Source organism: Chaetodon auriga, chromosome 9, assembly GCF_051107435.1.
Source record: "Chaetodon auriga isolate fChaAug3 chromosome 9, fChaAug3.hap1, whole genome shotgun sequence".
In the NCBI taxonomy this organism is placed as follows: Eukaryota; Metazoa; Chordata; class Actinopteri; order Chaetodontiformes; family Chaetodontidae; genus Chaetodon; species Chaetodon auriga.
Genome location: NC_135082.1, coordinates 7,576,357 through 7,599,027, shown reverse-complemented (window position 1 = coordinate 7,599,027; position 22,671 = coordinate 7,576,357). Strand labels below are relative to the sequence as shown.

General features: G+C 41.3%; 1 protein-coding gene across 1 annotated transcript; it reads right to left on the bottom strand.

The window, feature by feature from the left end:
• Positions 1-1,648: 1,648 nt before the first annotated feature.
• LOC143326121 (matrix-remodeling-associated protein 5) lies at positions 1,649-22,173 on the bottom strand. The gene is made up of 16 exons (XM_076739611.1): positions 22,087-22,173; positions 21,411-21,547; positions 16,640-16,769; positions 15,343-15,581; positions 14,804-14,955; positions 11,365-14,505; positions 10,874-11,136; positions 8,966-9,224; positions 8,645-8,845; positions 7,843-8,358; positions 7,529-7,700; positions 5,812-6,078; positions 5,550-5,676; positions 5,106-5,186; positions 3,191-4,337; positions 1,649-2,232 (listed from the first exon to the last, which is right to left on the bottom strand). Exons 1-16 carry the CDS (start codon positions 22,171-22,173, stop codon positions 1,679-1,681), a joined length of 7,473 nt encoding a protein of 2,490 aa, XP_076595726.1. The 3' UTR covers positions 1,649-1,678.
• Between the last annotated feature and the right edge of the window lie 498 nt (positions 22,174-22,671).

Genomic DNA, 22,671 nt, shown 5'->3' with positions numbered 1-22,671 from the left:
CTTCAGCAAACATTAAGAAACTAGTATCTGTCAAAATCAATGTGCTGTAGGCTGCATGGATTTGTCAAAAAAAAAAAAAAGAAAAATCAAATCTCTGTCCAAAACCTCTCTTATAAGCTGCAAACACACACAGCAAATGTGTCAGAAACACATATACATCAAATACATCACATAGGGGAGCATCTTCTATTATCTAGTATGTAGCAGAACATCACCAATAGTGTGTTAATTAGGCGATTTAGACTGGCGCCATGATTTTACCTCAAACATCTCACACGAAAAACAGTTTATTACACGCAAGGCTCGCTCATACCAGAAAGAGGCAGAGAAAGTTGGTGAACTGCTGTAGGTGGTGGTGAGTTAACTGCTAACATGCTAGCCAGCCAGGTTAGTCACAATAGCTCTCCAAGATTCTCTCCATTTTCTCTTTTGTTTACTGTTGTCCAATAAATAGTTTTCAGAGCTAACAAACTTGTTATCTGCTATTAACAATTTGCAGTTCATCAGCTTAGCTTGGCTGCTAATGGGACATATTCGTATGATCGATTCTTACACTGTACAATCTACTCATCACAGCAATTTTATTGGAATGAATTGATTTTGCCAGGAAAGGTTAGTATTTTGTGATGTGACCAGACCTCAACACCTCTACCGAGCTTCAAAGCTTCATTTAATGCTATTTATTTTATTCTTGTCTATTCTTGTACTGACAAAACAACAACAACAACAAGAAGACATACCTTTATGTTTTATTTTTTACTTATAAATTATACACACATTTTTTTTGTTATGTGCACCTTTGTTGTGTATTACTATCCCTCTACTGTTAATAGCTACTGTAAGCTCACATCATAGCTATGGGCCAGTACTTGCCCACCATTATGAACATGATTAAAAGATTGATGCACTCATTAATTTGCTGATACACTTTGTAGAGCAACATGAGTCTGTATTTGTATTCACAGAAAAGAGCCACTGCTCAGTAAGTTCATAGAATATGGCATTTTATTAATGCACCAGTAGAATAGCTGATGATATACTCATGTGTGGCAAGGACACTCCACTACTCATTACTGCTTTTGGCTGAAAATGTATGGTGTTTGATGAAGTGTCTATTTTGTGATGTGAGCAATTCAATATTTACCACGTACAGCTGAAAACACTGTAAATTGTAATTCTACCAACACATAGATAATAATAATGATCATATAAGGGATAAACATTACATTTAGACAGATCCATCACAAGGGAGAGGAGTCTTAAGTTATTTCAGTTGTTCAGAACAGTGCCATGTAAAAAAGAAATTGTACTGTGGGGTAAAATTTTGACAAACTATAATGTTGTATGAGGAAGGTGAAATTACAAGGCAAGGTAAGGCCAGAAAAGCAAAGCTTTGAGAAGTGAAAAATGCATTTTTTTTGTTCAAAATGTGACATTTGCACCAAAAAATGAAATGCTGCAGTCAAAGGTGGACAATAATGGGGAAGTCCACTTTTGAAAACTTCATTGTTCAATGGAAACTGCTGTGAACGGTGTCTCAAGCCAACAGTCAGGCAGTTCTAATTCTCTCTCTGGAGTTCCTTTGTTGTGCAGTACAGTCAAATTCTGAAAGAAAAATCCTCATCCAGTCTCAACTCTGCTGTGAGTTTTTCCCAATATAATAATTATAACTTGCCACTCAGACCACTTGTAGGTAAGTAGATTTAAAGTCTGTTCCGAGGGCATTTTTAGCATTGCATTTGTAAATGCCAGAGTTCATGAGTACGGGGTTCTGTATGAACAGACTGCCATCCTCTGTCATGTGAATCCCTCCCTGCACTGTGAACCGGTTATGTGGAACCAGTGTTGTGCGTCCAGGCAATGTCCATGAAATATCCGGCTTGGGAATACCAGTTGCTACACAATTTAACGTCACTGGTGATCCCCGGCTGACTCTTGTAATTGAGGACAGCATACTGGTGATGTGCGGTCGGAAAACCATCACTGTAACTGGGTAGGATAGTGTTGATGAGCCAAAGGAGTTGGAGGCTTTACAAGTGTATGTTCCTTTGTCGAAGGTGGCGACATGCCTGAGTTGGAGGGTCCCATTTGCAAGAAAAGATACCCGGCTAATGGTTTGAGGTTTGTCCAAGACAAGACCATTAGGTAGGGTCCATGTGATTGATGGCTGCGGCCAGCCATCCACACTGCAGGGCAAGTTGAGATTGAGGCCGTAAGTGATCTTCATCCCACCTGGAAAAGTAAAATAATAGTTTTTTTTACATTTTATGTAAAAAATGCAAAAACTACAATGAGGCAATATGGCTAGATTGGCTCTTTATATGCTTTCTGGGCATTTTCAAACCTGTGTCATTTAGTACAGTTGAATTAGACTCTGGTTTGCTTTCCCATTTGGTATGATTATATTGGATAGATAAGAACACTGAAATCATCCTCGGATGCAGTTCGAGATCCCTGCACCAGGGCCCTGCAGCGATTTGTTTGTGGTGGGAATGTGATTGGACCTCAGTCTGAACAAATTTCAAATGTGGGGATCTGAAGTTTCCCCTCCTTTTTCCTATTGTGTCTTTGTGTTTCCCCTTCCTCCTGTCTCCTGTCTGTCATGTTTGACTGCAGGACGTGGCTAAAGGTTGGGTCCTCCTCTCCTCCTGAGCACAGCTGCTCTCTATCAAGCAATCAAGACTCACCTGCTGCCTCAGTATTAGAGCACTGGTGCCTCACCCAGTATTCGCTGAATCCTCAGCCCATCTGTGTGGTAATGACCAAGCTCTGAAGATATCCTTACTTCTTTTTTTGATCTATGTTTTGCCTGCCTGCTCCCTGCCTTCCTGACTCTTGTGTTTTTGTGTGCTAAGGTCCCTAATGCCACCTGTCTCTCTTGTTAGCCTGGCCATTTAAATTAATACAAAAAACATGAACAATGTGCACCATTTTACATGATCTCATTATATAGATTGACCTCAGCATCCCCAGCTATGACTGACTTCCAGCATCCCTGCCTCAATATATATATTGATATGATATTTGTAGGGGATAAGACCTTCCTCAAGACCTTCACACTCGTGACTGAGTAGAGTGAATATTCTCACATGACTTTTAGTGCTGCATTTTGGTTCATTTGAATTTTTTTGTGTGAAAAGAAACCAAACCAGGGGAATATGGAACAAGTTTACCGGATGAAACAACATACCTGTTGATCCTCTAATCAGTGGCTTTCTTCCCGTCTCCAACGAATAACGTTTCTCAGCTTGTCCTGCCACATTTTTTGCTAGGCACCGGTACACTCCCTTATCACTTGCAACTGGTTGAGAGATCTGTAGAGTTCCATTACTCAGATGATGTATGAAGCGTTGGAGTCTAGCACCAGGTGTTAACATTGTCCCGTTGGGTAGAATCCATGCAAACTCTGGGTTGGGTTTGCCACGAGCGGGGCACTCCAGGCTTAACGCCCCACCATCTTGCTTTATTGGTAAGATTTCAATATTCGGAACAGCAAAACTTGGTTTCTCAGCTAATGATGCCACTTCTACTTCAAACAAAAGTGAGGCTTCACCCAGATTGTTTTTAGCCAGACACATGTACCTCCCTTCATCTGTTTTCCTCACCCCTCTCAGTTCCAAGCTCCCATTCTGGTGGACTTGGAAGCGACCACCTAGGTAAGGTGTTGGGAGGGAGTGGCCATAAGAAGTAACCCACCAGACTCTTGGTTCGGGTTTCCCTTCCACTCTACAATCCAGGAGCACTGTTTGGTAGGAAACAGCCAAGGTCTTTGTGGTGCTCTTCCCTTTCATATCATTGATAAAGGGTTCCTGGGGTTCAGCCTCAAGTTTCATGTTTTTAACATCATCACCAGCAGAATTTCGTGCCACACATGCATATTTCCCTTCATCAGCCAGTCTTACTTTTTTCACCAATAACACCCCGTCACTCATGATCTGAAATTTGTCTGATGACATCGGTATCACATCATTTCTTGGTGAGATCCAAATGATTTTTGGTGTAGGTTCACCTGTTGCTTGACAACTCAACTTTGCTGGTTCTCCTAACTTTACTGTCACCAGTGATTGTGACTTAAATCTTATTTTTGGAGCATTCGGTCCCACTTTGACGCTCACTTTTCTTTCATCCTTGCCCAGTTTGTTCTTGGCATAACAAGTGTAGTCACCCTCATCTTTTTTGCCCATTTGCTGGAGAAGCAAAGTTCCATTGCCAAAAATAACATAGCGGCGGTTGCGTAGCCCACTGTCATCTGACTGAAGGGCGTTGTTGATCACAGTTCCATCGGGGAGACTCCAGGAAACTTCTGGATCAGGGAGGCCTGTTGCAACACAGTCGACCTAAAAAGTCAACAAAGGAGGGAGAATGAGGTTGAAAAATAAGTATAAGTAGAAATCTAGGCTCATTTCTGAAAGAAGATCTTACTGGTAAGGATGTTTTTTTTTTAATCATTAAATATGGAACAATTTTCACGTTGTTATAATGATACTGTATGTAGTGTTGAAAGGTTATAAGTTTAATTTGATTTTAAAATATCCAAGCTCATTTTTTGGGTGTAAGAAAGTTAAACTTAATATTAAGAAGAATTAAAACAATTGACAGAAGAATTCTTTGAGCAGCTGGATGTTTATTTATTTGTTTATTGTTTATTATTTTTAATGGCTATGTGTCATTTGAAAGGAGTCCCTCTTAGTGCCAAACCTCTAGATTAATATGACCCAACTCTTCAGTTTCCCTCTCAAGGACATTTCAGCATCTTTGAGCTCAATGTTTTGGTAACACAGCCAATGACTTTATTGTTTTGGTTCACTCTCACCACTATATAAACTCTTTAAGATGTTGCCAATATGTCAATGATTTGCTTGTTCTGCTGCTCCCAAGTTAAAAAAAAATAAGAATTAAAAATTAAAATTAAAATCAACTCCTGTTGCTTTAAGATGCTTTTGGGAAATGAGACCGCATTGTCTTGCAAAATCAAATGCATGCACATAAAATCATAAAATGCAGATTTTTTTTTTTTTTAAATAAACTAGCGAAACATAGGTGATATATGCCTGACCCAGCCTATCGTACTTTAAATAAACTTGAAGCTAACTCCCCATAGCTACCTGGAAATTTTCTCCAAAGGTGACCCTGGTCTGTGGAGTCCTCACATGTTCGATTCTGGGAGGAGTCATTAACACCTCTACCTGATAAAGCAAATTTATACAAAAATATGAGCACATACAAAAAATACTTTTAATGTGAAAAGTTGCATTGAAAGCTTGGAAAACAGAGAGACAGACTTCAGTCAGACATTGGTCACTGAATAGTCTTTTACAGCTTTTGCCAGCCCATATATATGGAAAAATTAAAATCCTATTCTTAACTGTTAGGGCAGACCACTTCTTTGATTCTTCAAATTGCGCATAAAGGCATGTCTTTACAACAGTGACTTCGATAGTCATTAACAAGGCAGAGTCTTAATGAACAAATGTCCTCGGCCAGAAATGAAGCATAGACTAATGGAAGAAAATGAACCTGCCAGGAGTCATTTTCTGTCCTGTTCATACCTGGAAGAGTTCCATGTCCTCCCCATTGGGCCGCTGAAAGACACACAGATAATTTCCACCATCCAGCTCTGTTAGCTGAAGTATCCTTAGAGTTCCATTACGGAAGACTTTAATTGGTCTCTCTGGACTGCAAGCAGATCAGGGAGAGAAATAAGGTTGAGATTAAAGCAGTCAGTAAAGATTAATGGTAACCAAAATGTTTTAACATATTAAAAATTAATTCAGTATTATACTGATTCGTGAATTCATGAACGTAAGCTACCTATATTGATGTTCCATGAGGGTCTTGGAGGGCAGCTGCCAGAAGGTCCCTCTTGTGGAACCAGTAGATTCTGGACAGTGGAGGTAGACGGCAGAGCCATACATAGCAGTGACGGAGTGCTGGCGGGATGGTACACCATGCCTGTGGGTTGGGGGGATGGGAAGAGGAGCAGGAGGCTGGCGTGGGAAGGAAGGAGAATCTACCCTCACCTCCAGCAGGACGGTTCTTTTTGCAATGCCCACAGCATTAGTGGCCAAACACTCGTACCTGTGGAAGGATCAACAGCAACCTGGTGACTTCTTTTAAACTCACAGATCAACAGTCACAGGAAGAACATTTTTAGCAGCTTAATTACCTTAAGTGGAACTGTAAATTTGTATTGTTTGGCACATGAATACTGTGCTTTGTCAAATGGCACACAGCTGACCTTAAATGCAGTATCCAACACATCTGCTGCTGCATGCCATTTCAAGTCAGAAGATGAAAATCTACTGTTGGTCCCTTATCAAAGTGAGGGAGACATGCTAGCAGCTTCTGAGGCTGATGGGAATGCCATAAAGTATTTGGTCAAAACCAGCATATTATGATTAATTGAAAAGTTGACCGGATGATGGCACTAGATTTAAAATCATTAGGATTAATAAAGTTTATTTCAAATAATCCTGTGGGAAACATGACTGTTTGTGCCAAATTTCCTGCCAATCCATCCAAGAGTTTTTGAGACATTTCATTCAAAGTTAAAAATGTCAGCCTGTTAGTGATTCTTGTGAGCAAGAGACTGGGGATCAAGAAAGTCACTGAAATACACAAAAAGGGATCTAGAAATGTTTGTCCTAAATTTTCTTCCATCCATCCAATAAATGTTATTTCACTTGATAACTTAAAAATTTTCACCAGCTGTTGGCACTCAAAAAGTAATGGGAATCAATAGGATCATCAGCTGGAGACCTTGATAATCTTGAAAATATATTCAATACTATATACAACACTACTGAGACATTTAACTAAAAAATAAACATGTTAACTTCACGGTGTTGCTAGAGGGAAACTGTATGATTCATCATCTGAAGACCATGAATGGCATCCCACCCAACAGATGTTGAAATATTTCAGTCTGGACAAAAGTGGTGAACTGAAAGACCGACCGACCTATATTATCATCCCTAGAGCCATGTCACCAACTTTGCTAAAAAACAAAAAACAAAATGTTATATTGCTGATTCTTAATGCTATAGGAAGCTATTTAACCCAGAACATTTGCAATGCTTATTTGAACTTTTATCAGACAGCTGCATAGCATTGCACTGTATGCTGCCGTGAAGACATCATCACCCAATTATACTGTATAACTCAGGGTTGAGAAAAATTGTCTTTAGTTATGTACGCACAAATATGTCTTGATTTAAACAGCGTTCACCCACCTGAATTGACTTCACATTCAAATTTACAGTCTTTATAAAAATATGTGCTTTAATAAAACCCACCACCTAATCTTGATTTGTCTGACATCAAGCTTCGGAGGGATACCAAAAGATTGAGAGGATTATTTGAATGGCTTAAGTGATAAAGAACACATTCTGATTTAGCTAGGTAAGCCAACTAAAACAAGAACCATGACTTATGATACAGTAGTTACTTAAACCAGACATTTAACCAACGCATTGACAGAAACAATGAATCATATTAAAACAGACTAAAACAAATGCAAATATTTTACCTCCCAGCATCAACTGGCGAAACATTCTTCACATACAGCGTCCCATTGGGGAAGACGAACAGCCTGCGTCCAAGGAACTGTGATGGCTTAACATGGACGCCTGCTGGGAGTGTCCACTTCAGACTTGGCACTGGTTCACCCTTCACAGAGCAGTGTACATACACACTCCTGCCTGGTTAAATGTAATTTTATTAGTTTACATTACTCATTGTGACATTACAAACATTTGATTGTCTTTGTCTGCCGGCCATGTCACAAGGAAAATGGAACTTATTAGAATTTTGTTTGCATGAAATAAAATTTCTGTACTATACCTGGCTGAATGATCGCAGTGTCCATTCCTTCACTGATGCTTGGAGGCAGAGCTGCCACATGGAGATGATAAGTAATTGTATCAGCACCAGCTGCATTGCTTGCAATACATTTGTAGTCTCCTTTGCTGGAGAAACTGGGAGAATGAATTTGCAGGGTTCCATTTTGAAGCAGAGACACTGCAGAAAGGAGAGCGTGAGCAGTCCCAACTTCACGTACAAATGACCTATCTGGAAGAATCCAGGAAATTTGGGCAGGTGGTTTTCCCGAAGCAAAGCAGTCAAGAGTCACACTTTTGCCTAAGTAGACTGCTATCTCTGTGGATGTAGGTGGTTGGATCTTGGGTGCCTCAGTCTGGACAGCTAAGGTAATGACCATGCGATCTGATCCAAACCTGTTCTGAGCTGTGCAGAGGTACTGTCCTCTGTCCTGAAGCTGGATGTTTTTAATGACAAAAGTTCCATTTTTGAAGACTTCAAAACGGGGACCATGCTTGCTGTTGGCTGGGATGGTGGCACCTAGAAAGGGAATAGCAAAGACAAGGAGACAAAGAGGAGGGAGGGTTTTAAAGTGCACCACATTTGAAAATTTCTCTCTGGCATCCCCAGTTGACAGCATCAAAATGGACACAGCAGCAGGCAGATCTGACATGGGAACAATGAGATGAATGAGCTGAAAGACACACAGAGGCACACAGTGTTTATTTTCCCTATGGACTGTCTCATTTTCCTACATTTGTAATTTGCCTTTCATCCTTAATTCATTCTCTGTCTTTCTCTTATTTTTAATCTCTCTTCACCCTACCTGTGGAGACTTTGGTCCAGGCAATGCTGGGTTCAGGATTCCCTGTTGCCTTGCAATGTAGGAAGACATCACTCTCCGCCAGCACTGACACACTAGCTGTGGTTTCCGTGGTAATACGGGGTTTCACACCACCACTTTCAGCTCCAAACACCCATGGGAAAGGAGGTGCAGCGGTGGGCCGTCGAGAGCTAATTCGCCCTGCTACAAAGATACATTCAAACAGCAGGAAATAATTTCATTATGACTGACTAAAATATATTAAAATATACTGCATTTTCCATTATAAACGTATAGTCTGTATCTTTTCAATAGTGCACCTACCTCCAACAGGCCATCGGCTGCCATACAGAACTCCAGGGGTGGTGGGGTGGTTAGGATGAGGGGTTGGGATGAAACCAGCGAATGATGATGCTGAAGGTTTTGCAGGCTTCAGAGGTTGCAGGGTGTAAGTGTAAGAAGCAGTGGGTGCTAGAGGTTTGGGAGTGTGGGGTCTATGTGGAACTGGGTTGGGATTGTGGTAGCTAGTGTGAGGTTTGGGTGTCACTATCCTCCCTCGCTGAGCGATGCGATCAAGCTGTGCCTGGAAAAATCAAAACCAAATGATCAATTTGATGGTATTGACCAATTTACTTGGAATTAAACCAGTCACAAAGAGCTGATTCATCATAATTGCCATCATCAGCAATTGTGTTGTTACCAAAGCCAAGATGAAATAAAAACAAATTTCCAGCAAAAACACATCTTTTTTCAGTACAGAAAAGCCACTGCATTTACATCAATGAACACTGGATGAGTGAACGTTCAGTGGGGGAGTGTGTTGTTTTCGCATACATGAACAAGCTTGTGATCTGTGCTATTTTGGTGCATTCTCTGATTAAAAGCATAACCTTGAAATCCAAGGAACATATCTACTCTATCCTATTTAAATCTTTTAAAGGTGCATTAATCGATTTTTGTACACCAATGGCCAGCAGAACTTCAAAAGCAAATAGACAATGTTTACATATTACATCCTGTAATTTGCTCTGACTATGCTAGAAAACAATATCGGCCTACCACATCCAGCAAATAGGGTCATTTTTTAGCAACTTGATTAATGTAGGACCAATATTCTCTCTGCTTTTTTAGCTCTGTTTTGATCTTCACCAACTCCTGAGAAAACTTTAGCATTTAACATGTAGCAAGATGAACAGATCTTATTTGATGGGAAAAGCTGCCTGCTGCTCTTGCAGCAACAGCTAGCAGCTGGGGAGTATTTTGTTTTGTAAAGGGATAGGGAGTGCTGAACTGACTGATATCACCAGCAGACCATTCACTCTTCCTAAACCAACACCTGTAAACCAACACGCTCTTGGTCACATTCAAGTGTGCTGGCACTGTGTGTACCAGTGGGCTTTTTTCACAAAACACATGTGGTTAATACACTGGCTACATTGGCTTCATGTAAAATTCTGAACAAACTACAATTACAATTAGTTATTTGGTAGACGCTTTTATCTACAGCAACATACATATGAATTCACACACTGATGCCGCAGCATCAGGGGCAGTTTTGGGGTTTAGTATCTTGCCCAAGTAAACTTCTGCATGTGGACTGCCGAGGCCAGGGATCAAAGCACCAACCTCCTGATTGGCAGACGACCACTCTACCTCCTGAGCTACAACCACCCTGCAGCCGGCCTGCCCTGCAGCAACTACAAGATGCTGTTGATTACTTCTAAGGCTCTACATGACCTTGCTTCCAGTTACATTTCTGATCTCCTTGTGTCATATTCCACTTCCACCACACCGATCCTCTATTCTCTAAATTAAGTTCAGCCATTATTAATGCTATTAGTTACACCTATGTTATTTCTATCTTGTGTGTACTTAAAGCTCCAATGTGTAGGATTTATGGGGATCTCTCGGCAGACACAGAATATAATAGTCATCATCATGTTTTCCTTAGTGTATAATCACCTGAAAATAATTTTTTTTGTGTTTTCATTATCTTAAAATGAGCTCTTTGTATCTACAAAGGGACAGGGTCTTCTTCCAAGGATTCTGCCAAGTTGCACCACCGTGTTTCTACAGTAGCCTGGAATGGACAAACCAAACACTGGCTCCGTGGAGGGCCTTTTGCATTGTTTGCATTATTAGTAGCCACCATAGTTTTCCTTAAGCTATGTGTCGTCAGTTAGATTTATCGCCACACGTACGGCACACCCACAAAACCATCACTCATCATACCTGTCTGTATCTGTTCCTCAGCCTTGATAGAAACAGTTGATCTCTGGTTTGGGTCCTGCCATCCACATGATGAGTTTGATGATCATGGGACATGTGGGGTTTAGAGAGTGTGAATCTGCCGTTTCCTGTTGTTCCAGAAATTGTAGGTGTTGGCTTCACTGTTTCAGCTGTGATCTCTGGTCGGTTGGTGACAACCTGGTTTTGAGACCAGGGGTGGGGGAAAGGCCAAGGCCGGTGTGTGGGCAGAGGATGTGACCCAGGACCTGAGAGCAGAGAACATTTGATCAACTCTGTGCATCCATGCATTCCAACCAGGATTAGAGTGACATATTATGACATCAAGTCAGCATAATATTTATTTTATATTTGCTAGTCAAGTCAATACAACAGTCTTGTTCTCTATCCTTTATCTCTTACGCATCCTATCAATCATACAACTTATTTCAGAACAGAGTTTAATGAGGATCTCATTACATAGCAGCTTTATTTACCATGCTTTGGATGAGGAAATGACCTGTGATGTGGCCAGGAGGGGGAGAGGGGAAAGAAATGGTGATGATGATGGTGTGAGGGCCAGCGGGAGGTTGGGGGAACTCTGGGAGCCTGAGAATGCCTGTTTGGGTGTTCATCTTGTCTTCCTGTGTTTCTGTCTTGGTTTGTGTGTGACATCCTGGAAGAAGTAGTTTGCCCTCCTCCCTGATTGTTCTGATGAAGCCATGGGTGAACCGGCTCCATTATCGGGAAATTGTGGATCTCTGAAGACACTTTTGACTTGTTTAGCCCTTTATCCTCTTTCTGTGTGACTTCTTGTCTTGTTCTGCCTCTTGTTGAGTTTGAGGAAAGGACTTTGGAAGATGTTCTTGCTTGGGTTGGTGTATTTTGTTGTACTGAAGGTTGGGTGTTCAGTCTTGGTCTATTCTGTGTCGTTAATCGGATGTTATCCTGTGTATTGTTGCTCTGTGTAACCCGCTCCTTTTGAGATTTTTCTTTGCCTTTCTCACTGCCTTCTGCGTCTATTTTGTGTTTTTCTTGTCCTTTCATTGCTGTTATTGCCTCCCTCTCACTCTGTCCTGCAAAATTTTGATTTTCTCTGCCCTTTTCTTCAGTTGGCTCCCTTATCTTGACCCCTTGTCCATCAGAATTGTTCATGTTTACACTGACTTCTACAGTCCTTTCAGTTGGATTAGGGGTACTATCTAGCTTTGGACTGACAGTTGTTTTTTGGTTGGGTAAATTATGTCTACCTGGAGAGCTACCTTCATGGGTATCTTTTGCTCCAGCTGATGGGAATGTGGCAAGGCTACTGCCATGATCATTAGTGGCATAAGAAGTTTCACTGTTTAATTCTTTCTTGGTATCCAAACTATCACTATCTTTGTAATCATATTCTTCACTGTATTCGCCTTTGTCATCCTCAGTCTGATACTCAGAAGATACGGTTTCATGAGATTCCACCGTGGTTGGAACAGGTGTTGTTGTAGTTGTGCTAATGGTAGTAGTAGTAGTGGTAGTTGTGGTCATTGTTGTTGTTGGTGTGGTGGTTGTTGTTGGGGGAACAGTTGTTTGCCGCTGTCTCTGTGAATGGTCTAAGGGGTGTACATGTGGACGGACTCTTCTCATTGGGGGTTTTCTATGTCTATAAGGCAACCTTCTCCTGTTTGACTGACCAGGAACAAGACTGAAGTTTCTTCTCCCCTCTCCAGAGGGCTTATTTTCTGGCTGATCAAATGGCTGAGGAGCTCCAACAGCAGGAGGGTCTATAACAGCTTTTACTTCTTCCACAATTCCACCAACGTGGTGTGGGGTTGGATCTGTACTTCTGGGAGGAGGAGGTCTTAAAATCTGAGGGGGACTTTCTGATGTTTCAGCTTTTCCATTATTTGATTTGTTATCTGCAGAAAAGCCCTTAGTATTAATATCAGGAGGGGAACTAGCAGGGGGTAAATTGTTAGGGGTATTAGCAATTATACTGGCAATTGTAGTCGTAAGTTTGGAGGTACTTCTTTGGACAGTTACAGTGTTGGGTTCTGGCAGTGACTGCTCTGTGGGCAGAGCAACACTTGGTTTGGCCTTAGCTTTAGCCAATATCTCTGCCCAACGATCTGGATCTAATTCCTTAACAGATTTATTGTGTTTTCTCTTTGAATCTTGTATTCTTATCCTTTTTGAAAACCTGTTAGGATTCCTTTGCTGTTTTTCTAACCTCTTAGGGAACTGCGTCGCAAAAGGTCGTATAATTTCCTGGTAATCTCCCCCTGAACCCTCTCCTTCCTCCCTGCCACCTGGCAAGGTCAGCTGATCTCTCTCCGTCTGTACTTTGGACCTACTAGAGGCATTGTCTTCTGTGACTTCCACCATGTGTGACAACATGTCAACTCCATACAGATTTGAGGTCAAGCAGCTATATTCCCCTGCATCTTCTTGTGTCAACCTCCTTACCACCAACGTCCCATTTTCCATCACTTGTGCTCGTTTAGTCTGTTGTGTGGGGAGAAGAATTTGGTTTTTGGGTAGGTACCACATAGTTTGACTAGGCTGGACTGAGGTCACCTCACATTGGAGAGAAAAAGAGTGGCCCTTTTCAACTACAATTTTCTGACCATTGAAAGCAGTTGGGCCAAGTGTGCGTTCTTTTATGGTAAGCCTCAAAGGCATCAGGTCTACACCAGCTTTGGTTCTGATCATACAGTGATAAAGGCCTGAGTCAGACACTGTGGTATTTAAAATGACAAGTTCTCCCTTTTCAGTAATTTCAATTTTATCAGTTGCATCTTCCACAATGGATAAATCTGGAAGCATCCACTCCACTTTCACCTCTGGATTTGATGTGACAACACTGCACTCCAGGTGAACCTTTGAACCATCAAGAGCAGTCTGAACCCGCCCTTCTGTCCCTCTGCGAATTAGAGCCCAGGACGTGGTGAGGTCATTATCATCTTCTTGCCCTCTGTGGCTGTTGATATGCTTGGTAATTAGAGTAGTGAAATCCATTACCAGTTTCTTGGTTGTTGTCTGCTGTCTGTTAAGCCTCAAAGTGACTCTAGGTTGAAGCAGCCATGAGGGTTCTGCTACCAAATACCCTTTTAAATCAGTGAAATATGGTGAATTTTCATTTATGGCTTGGGCATATTGATAGGTTATCCTGCTTGCATTCCCTTTCTGCTGACCTCTTTCCAAGATAGCTGGGCTTTCATAATAATATGCAACCAACTGCCACAGATTTTGCAGTGTCTCTCGATCAATCTCACACTCAAGGACCGTCACCAGTGATACATTGATAGACAACTCCCCAGGTGAAAGTGGATTCACTGTCCAAGTCATGGGTGAACTGTCTCCAGGGTGGCGCACATCACATGCCACATGAGCACTGTTTCCATGGCTGTCAGAGAGAACGAACGTGAGATGACCTAAAGGTTTTTCAAAGTCACGGGTGTATGGGAGGTCAGGCTCTGCTTCAGACTCAGCCCACACAGGGTTGTCCCACTGTTTAAGGGGGGAACGAAGCCCTGGCCGTTCACAGGTGAGCTTGTCTGGAGCCAGTCCAAGCAAAAGGGTCCCATTTAGTGGTTGAGGAGAGGAGCACTGGGGGCAAGTTTCACTGACACCACGTTCCTTCTTGCACTTTATTATGCCTTGGAGAAAAAGAAGGAGATAAGAAGATTGGGAGAGTTTAAAAAGGCAATGAACAGTTGAAGCAATCTGAAGAACTGGAGGGAAAGATGGAGGAGCAGCAAGGGTAAGAGAAAGGGGGCATTGAGGGAGATGTAGGTAAAGATAGAGTAAGGAAAAACTGAAAAGCAAAAAGGAATGAATTAAGATGGGAGACAGGACAGGAAGGGGGAGTAAGTGCAAAAATTAAACATGAATGGGTTATAGGGATATGGGAAAATGCTGATTCAATATTTTATCTTTACATGAAATTTCCCTTACCTTCATGTGTGGAGCTCCATTCTACCAACCAGTTTAGTTGACAATCGCAGGTCCAGGGATTGCCATGTAGAGAGAGAACCTCCAGCCTGGAGGCTGTCTTCAGTGCAGCAGCAGGGAGCTGCTCCAACAGATTGTCTGACAGGTGTAAGTGTCTGAGACAAAAACAATGTATCATGTCCTTCACTTATTGGTTTGATGGGTGACTATCCTTAAATGCATTGTGCAGAGGTATGAGGCACAGGTATAACAATTTTACAACTCTGAGCCTTTTGGGCTGTCTATGTGTCTTAACCTGAGGAAACTCTCTTTAAGAACATGAAAACTCCATTGATTCAATTTTGATGACATTCCTGTAAGCAAGAGCACCTTCAAAGCAAGCCTTATTGTTTCAAATCAACCCTTCGCATTCTTGCCAAGAAGCTACGCATTTACCTCTTAATAAACAAATACGTAAAGTATATGCTTTGAAAGTACAATTTCTATAACCCGACCTAAAATAAAAAATTAAGAGAAATATCCACTGTCTTTTAATTTCTTACTTGAGTCCAGAGGTCCAAAAGCTTCCCAGTAGCGACACTGTTATGAAGGTATGAGGGTGGATCTCTTTGAGGAGGTTCCCCTCCAGCTGCAGGAGTTTCAGGGCGGTCAGGCCTGAGAAGGAGTATGGCTCTATAAAGTCAATGAGGTTGTGGTCCAGATGAAGACGGATCAAACCAACAAGGCCTTCAAAAAGACCTGCGTTCACCGATGTTAGTTTGTTGTAACTCAACTTCAAGATCTGCAAAAAAGAATCAGTGTTACATTGCCTTTAATTGAACATTATAACTGTAATAAGATATTTTTAAACCAGAAGGGCTTAACGTCAGAAACAAAGCCCTGATATACAGTTGCCTTATGAAGTTCCTATGACTGAAGAGTTCCCAGACATGTTATAGGCATGTTACAGCTCTGCTTTAGTCCAATAACTCCTGACTCCTGACACTCCTGACTAAATGCTTTAAAAGTGGTTAATAGTGGCTATAGATGTGCAGAGCAGGAGAGAAAGGAGCTCTTTGTCAGTGGGTTTGACAGCATAAATAACCACTGATTGATTCAGCCTGAATTTTGTTTTATAGTGTGTTACCAAGCAAGTGATTGCAGTTACTTTACTTTTTTCTTTTTTAAGTATACTATGTAAAATTTTCAAAGCTATTCTTAACCTTTATGAGTCAACATCACAAATTAAGGCTGCAGCAGAAAAGAGCATCCCATCTTCATTACTTGAAATTTTGGGACATGTGCTATTAAGTGAACTTGTGAACAAACAAAATTTTCTACCTATGTCCCAGTCATGTTTATTTTAAATTTGAGCTATGATTTAGAGCCAGATATGGAGAAGGTGATAAATGCAAACAATCAGTAGCAGCAACCATAAGTATTAAACCACTTTCTCTTAACTTGGATTTGTTGTTGGTCCTGAACAGAATAGAGGATAATGATCATAATTAAGAATTAACTCTGATATTTCAGTCCTAGGTGCAGCTTGCTCCCAGGTCCATTTGGGTATATAGCCATGGTTCAGTGGTGCACAAAATGCTACAATTAACTGAGTTCTTGGTCAGGAGTAAGATGAATTCAGAATTTTTGAAATGGCTCCAAATTATTTAACAAGATTTACACATATAAACCATTAAGGGATGAGAAGCCTGTCTGATTTTGAGGATATGTTTAGAGTAGTTAAGAATTGGTATTATACATTGTACTTTTTACTGTAAGATCCCAAGATACAAACACACACACACACACACACACACACACACACACACACACACACACACACACACACACAAACTCTACCTGCAGTGATCTCAGGCTGTAAAAGGCCCCCGGGTGGAGTGTGCTAATGTCGTTGCCATGCAACATGAGCATTTCCAGTTGCCGTAGTGACCTGAATTGTGACCCCTCCACCTCTGTCAGGCTGTTGTAACTGTTTGGGAGAGAAAATAAACAGGGCCAGTGACTGGGATGAAAGAGTGATGACAGAGAGTCATTTGGGGGGTCAGAGGGATAGGAAACTAAAATTAGTTAGCAGTCAGTGCTTGCATGTGTGTCTGGGCAATGTGACCTTTCAAATGAGGGGGACAAGTAGAGCTGGAGAGACTGGATGGAAAGAAGGAAAGAAAGAGGACAGAAAGACCTCAGCCAAGCTTTGACCTGTAAGTATGAACTCATTCTTTAAACATTGTCCTGTGAAAGGCAGAGGAAACAGGAAACTGTTGAGAGAATTAAATGTGATTTATTACACCCTCCCAAACACTGCTATCTATAGGTCCTGTGCACGCACACACACACACACACACACACACACACACACACACACACACACACACACAGACCAACAATTACTGTGCTGCATTTTTTCTTACATTGCACCAATGCACAGCAGGCACTGGTCCAGCATATGTACAGGCAGGAGCTTTTTACATAAGTTTTCCCACCTTGTAAACAACATCAACATAAGACTTTAAAGCAGCAGGGGTCTTTGTGCGTAAGCCCCTTGGTACATAATTATATCAGCAATCAAAATACAAAGAACTACTGAAAAATGTCTCTTGGCGTATTCAGATTTCAACACACTACAACAGACATCTGTTAAAGAATCAAACTGATTGCCAAGTACAGTATAGAACAGTAAATGCCAGAGCCAAACACATTACTCATCAGAGGAACACAGCAGAGCACGTTGTGTATTGGCAGCAGCCGCCAGCATTTGACAGATTTCAGTGTTTGAGACTTAGTCAGGCCTTCCAACGCCAGGAATGAGTGCAGCATTGTCTAACAGAGTCTAATATCCTGTAGTGAGTTCCTGTAAACTATAAAACATGTAACATTCCAGTGCAGCTATGTGGTTATCCTTACCCAATTGAACACATGTGGGAGACGCATTTTTCCTCTGCCATCAATAAAACAGCCAGCTCACAATATATTATCTAGTGGTCACGTTCATCCAGAGTGTCTTTCTTTACCATGATGCACATATTTAAAGTGTAGGGTTTCCCATAAGCAACTGAAATTTGACTTCTTTGTGCTTAAACCATAACGAATGCTGTTGCATTTCTTCAGTATACAGGAGTGCCAAGCACTGGCAACACACATTTCAAGGCACCCTGAAGCTGGTCTAACACTTGAGGGTCATGGCATTAAAAGAAAGACACTTTTGATTGGTGTTTGTATGCCCCTGAGCTGGCATTAGCCATGGCTGCAGGGTCGTCCATATTGTGAAGGGGAATTTCTTCAAATTTGGCACAAATCACAACTATTCATTTGGACTGTTTTTGCCCATACCAATTCACATGCAAATTAGAATTATGACTAAATTATTCATTAATAATTCTGAATTATCAGCTGCAGTTAGACAGGCATGCAAAGCACTTATTGAAGCATACTGTGGCTTTAAGCGCACAACTGTACCTTCACTTTATTGTTCTTGGTCCATTTTTCTTTGTTCCGCTTTTGTGTGTAAACTGTTCAGCAGTTCAGATTGAGCAGTGCACAATAACAAGTAATCTAGACCTTGCAACCAAATATTACATGCACTCCCTTTGTGACAGTTTTGATAACTTGTCGATTAGAGATCCCTGGAGAAAGTTGATTTGATTTCAGCTTCAATCATGGCAGACTTGTATGTGCTGTTTTCCATAACTCATAATAACTTTGTCAAGATAGAGCACAAAGAGAAACAGCTCAACGCTAAGCCCCATTGTCACTATGCCAGGCTCTCTAAGCATGACTAACTGCAGCCTATTAGATACCAACACCCATCTCCTAACAACCATAAATCCTTGTGTGTCGTAGTTGTTCCCTCTAGGTGGTCCATAGCATCCTCCATGCTCACTGAACAATTGGCAGGTTGTCTGAAAGAGGTTGGACGCCTGCATTTATTAGAGCAGTTTCTGTTTGAATTCATGCAGCACTGCTGTAAGCCCAGACTAAAGGAGAACAGGCCCCACAGTGTAAATAAAGCATTACAAACACGCCTGGTGTGAACATATACCAACAGTTTTGCATTAGATACTAAATCCTCTTGTTCTGAACCCCAGTTTACAGGGTGGTCTAGTGTTTAGCATGTTAGAGTCTGTCAGCTCCCTAAAGGTTTGGTCCCCCTCCAAATGTCTGCTCTGCCGAAGTGTCTTCGAGACATTCCCTTTATCTCCATCAGAACAGACAGCGCCTTCTACCCGACACAAAGAAACAACCATCAGGAATCAATCGCGAATCAGAAAAGAGTGTATACAAGTGCAACATCAAACAGTCCTCTGCAGTGAAATTGAATTAGCGTATGTGGTGAACTGACAGAAGCGTGTTCAGTTTTGCAATTGATTTGCTAAGCTTCACCAGCCCTTAGTTGCTGTGGCTACGCCTGTCAATCTGTCTGTTCTCACATACGGTGTTCCCAGTGATGAAGGTGACAGATTTACAGACATTGATAGATTTTTAAATGCTTCGTTATTTTTGAAACAATGGATCCTTCATTTCAGACAGAGACAGACCAATGCAGCTTTCTCATTTCCAACTGGTGTTTGCAAACTGAAATAATGACTGTCACTGGCAGCTGTGTGTAGCTAACTGTAACTCCATAAGTTGGTTCAAAATGCTATCTTTGACTGATTTTTTATTTCTGGTTGATGTGTTTTTTAAAACAAGAACAGTGTAGGCCTGTTAAAGTGAATATTAAATATGCACTTGATACTATATATGTGATATTCAGAGAAGACAAAGAAACAGCATTGTTCTTGTGTTGCAGGATTGAGCTAGTTAGTACAAGGAAAGATAAAAGTTCAGGACAGAGCTACTTATGTTTCTCTACACTCTGGTATAACAACAACCAGGACTGGCTCCTACACAGTGAGGAAATATTATACTATGGATATCCATTTCTTTCACCTAATTCCATAAAATAATGTAGATGAAATGTTCCTTTGTTGTGGAACTAACACTGGGTTAGTTTACTACTGCAGACAGTAAGTTAAGTTAAATAGACAGGTGATGATGTTTACTCCTACAAACAGCATTCCTTACACTTTTATTTTTGTGTTTCTGGTTTTGGACAGGCTAAAAAAAAGAGACCATCTTCCATACTCTTCATATACAAAGTAACACTCTTCCCTCTACCCCAAGCACACTGCTTCAATATGTGGAGAAATTCAAGGTTTGATTGGCCTGCTGTCCCTAGTTACAGATGTTAAGCCATGATAGGACAACTGTTGTCCAGCAAGTGGTCAAAAGAAAAAGAAAAGAAAAGAAAAGAAAGAACCAGCATCCACATATTGTTACACATATTGTTGCGGCCATGTGGAAATCATGTAATGTCCACTTTCTGAACTTTTTGATTGTTATGTTGTGCATCTGCAATGGTATAATACCTTCCATGTGTCTGTTAATGTGTGCTGAATGTGTTTTTGGTGTTCCAACCCTGCAATATGTTGCTACAATGGTTAAAGACAGATTCATAAAACAAAGGCCAGAATGCTTTATGACTGTTGAAATCCAAGTGGGTAATTTTATATTAATATAGCACTTGTGGTTGCCAAAGCCCTCCTAAAGTAGTCACTTAGTCCCTGGTGTGATGCTGGCTATATAAACGCTGTATATTCATTTTGTTTTGGTTTAAGAGCAAAAATATCTGGAATGCAGTGATCGTTCCCACACTACTGCTCCCACAGGAGCACACACGGAGACAGTTTACCTCCTGTGGACTGCAGCCTGGCCTCAGCATTGGAGCTTTTGTGAGCATTTACCTGCTGAAATGCTCCCTCATATCATAAGATCATATCCAGTAGTGAAGAGATCAGAGCTGCCTGAAGCACAAATGTAATGCAACTGAAATTCAGTGATAGTTGTTCCCACCTCCTGTGAACAATAGTGTAGCTCTGGCTGCTGCTTGCCAAGCAGCTTGCCATGTAAATATATATTGTTTGTAGCTAATTATTAACCATGACAATTTGTTTTATACAAAACAGTGGCTGGGCTATTTCTCCGCAGTCCTCGAGGGCAGTGAAAGCTTCATGCACCAGACAGAGACCCACATGGAAGTCATTAGGAGATTTATCTCCTCCGCTGTCAGTGCAGAACCACATGCTGGTGCTAAGCCCTTATCTTTTGGGTTTAAAGCAGATGTTGCCAAATGAAATCCACCATGGGCTACGTGTTGATTATCTCGCTGATGAGACTGCTGTCTTTGGCTTGCAACTGGCTTGTTTTGTTCTTAAGGAAGCTTGACATATGATAAACCGATCGCAAGCAGCAATATGTTTTTATGATCCCACCCCCTAAGGCAAAGGAGTAATTTCTCTGTTGGATCCATGAAACCATAAAATGTGATCTCTAAAGAATAGTCGAGATTTCGCAAACCAAAAAGCATTTGTCTCAGCATTTTAGTTTGTGAGTCATGAGAGGCGGTGATGATCGTTTGTTCGCAGAGAAAACACTTCTCTGACAAATCACCTACACCGCATTCCACAGTATTTCCTGTCGACTGTTTAGGTTTCTTCCCCTCATGCTGCCATTGATAACAATGTCTCACTGCTTCTGTGTGCTTGTGTGTTTATGCTTAGGAGTTGAATCTTACCCAAGGTTGAGCCTCTCTGTGTCTTTAGGAAAGGTTTTTGGTATGATGGTCAGGTGTCTGAATGTACAGTGGACCTCTTTAACACCTGGACAGCTGCAGCTCCTTGGGCAGGACTGGACGGCATGTATGGGGGAGATCTACAGAAAAGAGAGGAGGTGTGCATGATGAAAGGGCCAGAAGGAGGAGAGGAAAGGGTACAAATGGAAAGCAGTCAGATGGAGAAGGTTAGGAATAAAAAACGAAAAGAGGGGGCACAGATATGATGAACAAGGGATGGTGTGATATAGCAGGTATGAGATAGCAGTGAGGAGAGGCAAATTCAGAAATTCAGAAAAGATGAGATAAGAGAAAGAGAAGCAAACCGATGAGTTCAGACCTGTGTAGGCACTGACAGTTTGGAAAGAAATCAATTGTAAGTGGAGTAAATAGACTTGAGGCTTATATAAAATAGACCAGGTGTATTAACATCATGCACTCCTGTGCCTAATGCTATCAAGCACCTTTTTAAAAATGTTTTATTCATTTGAGAGCCAATATTTTACTCATATTCAGGACTTTGTCAGAAACCTGCATTTGCATGGCTCTTTTTTGGAGATTGAGTATCACCTGTAAGTAACTTTTATCAGACAAGCAATCACTGGACTTCTAATAGAGAGCTTCTGCAAGGAAGATTTACCGTTTGCCATAGCAGTGATGAGAAGAACAGGGGAAACCACACTGCAGCCAGCCTGCAGAAGATGTTGGCACACCACCACAGCGCCATGACTGGATGGCTGTCTGACTGCTCACGTCATTAATCCACCTGCAGGAAGGGATGAAGTGTTTTAGATGCACAGTCAACAAAAAGCAAACATTACAAACAGAACATAAATAAGATTTACCACAGGGCTCTAAGAAGTGGATCGTATCTATTTCAAGTGTCCCTGATGAACTGGTGACTCAGTGTCGTGATGTTGCTATTGATGCATTTGCACGGTAGATGATGATGATAGAGGAAGCAGCCCAGTGACGACCTGTGCAAGGTGAACTCTACTATACCTTTTCCTCATGGCATTATGGGATGGACTCCAGCTCCTTGTGACCCCAAACATGATCAGCAGTTTATAGAATGGATGGATGGGCAATATGAAGAATTATACTCTTATACTTTGGTTGCTGTCTCAGGCACATTCACCTACTGGAAACAAATCTTTGAAATTGTTTCTATCCCTTTAGGCTTCATTCAGGACAGTGTGCACTATAGTTTACTGAACAAAATCCA

What these genes read in the sequence shown, in the direction of transcription:
- LOC143326121 (XM_076739611.1), bottom strand. Translation starts at nt 22,173, where the DNA reads ATGGCGCTGTGGTGGTGTGCCAACATCTTCTGCAGGCTGGCTGCAGTG. An exon ending in ACAGCCTGAGATCACTGCAG is followed by an intron (nt 15,582 to 16,639) that starts GTAGAGTTTGTG and finishes TCTTTTTTGCAG; the next exon opens with ATCTTGAAGTTGAGTTACAA. An exon ending in CTGGACCAAAGTCTCCACAG is followed by an intron (nt 8,359 to 8,644) that starts GTAGGGTGAAGA and finishes TTCCCTTTCTAG; the next exon opens with GTGCCACCATCCCAGCCAAC.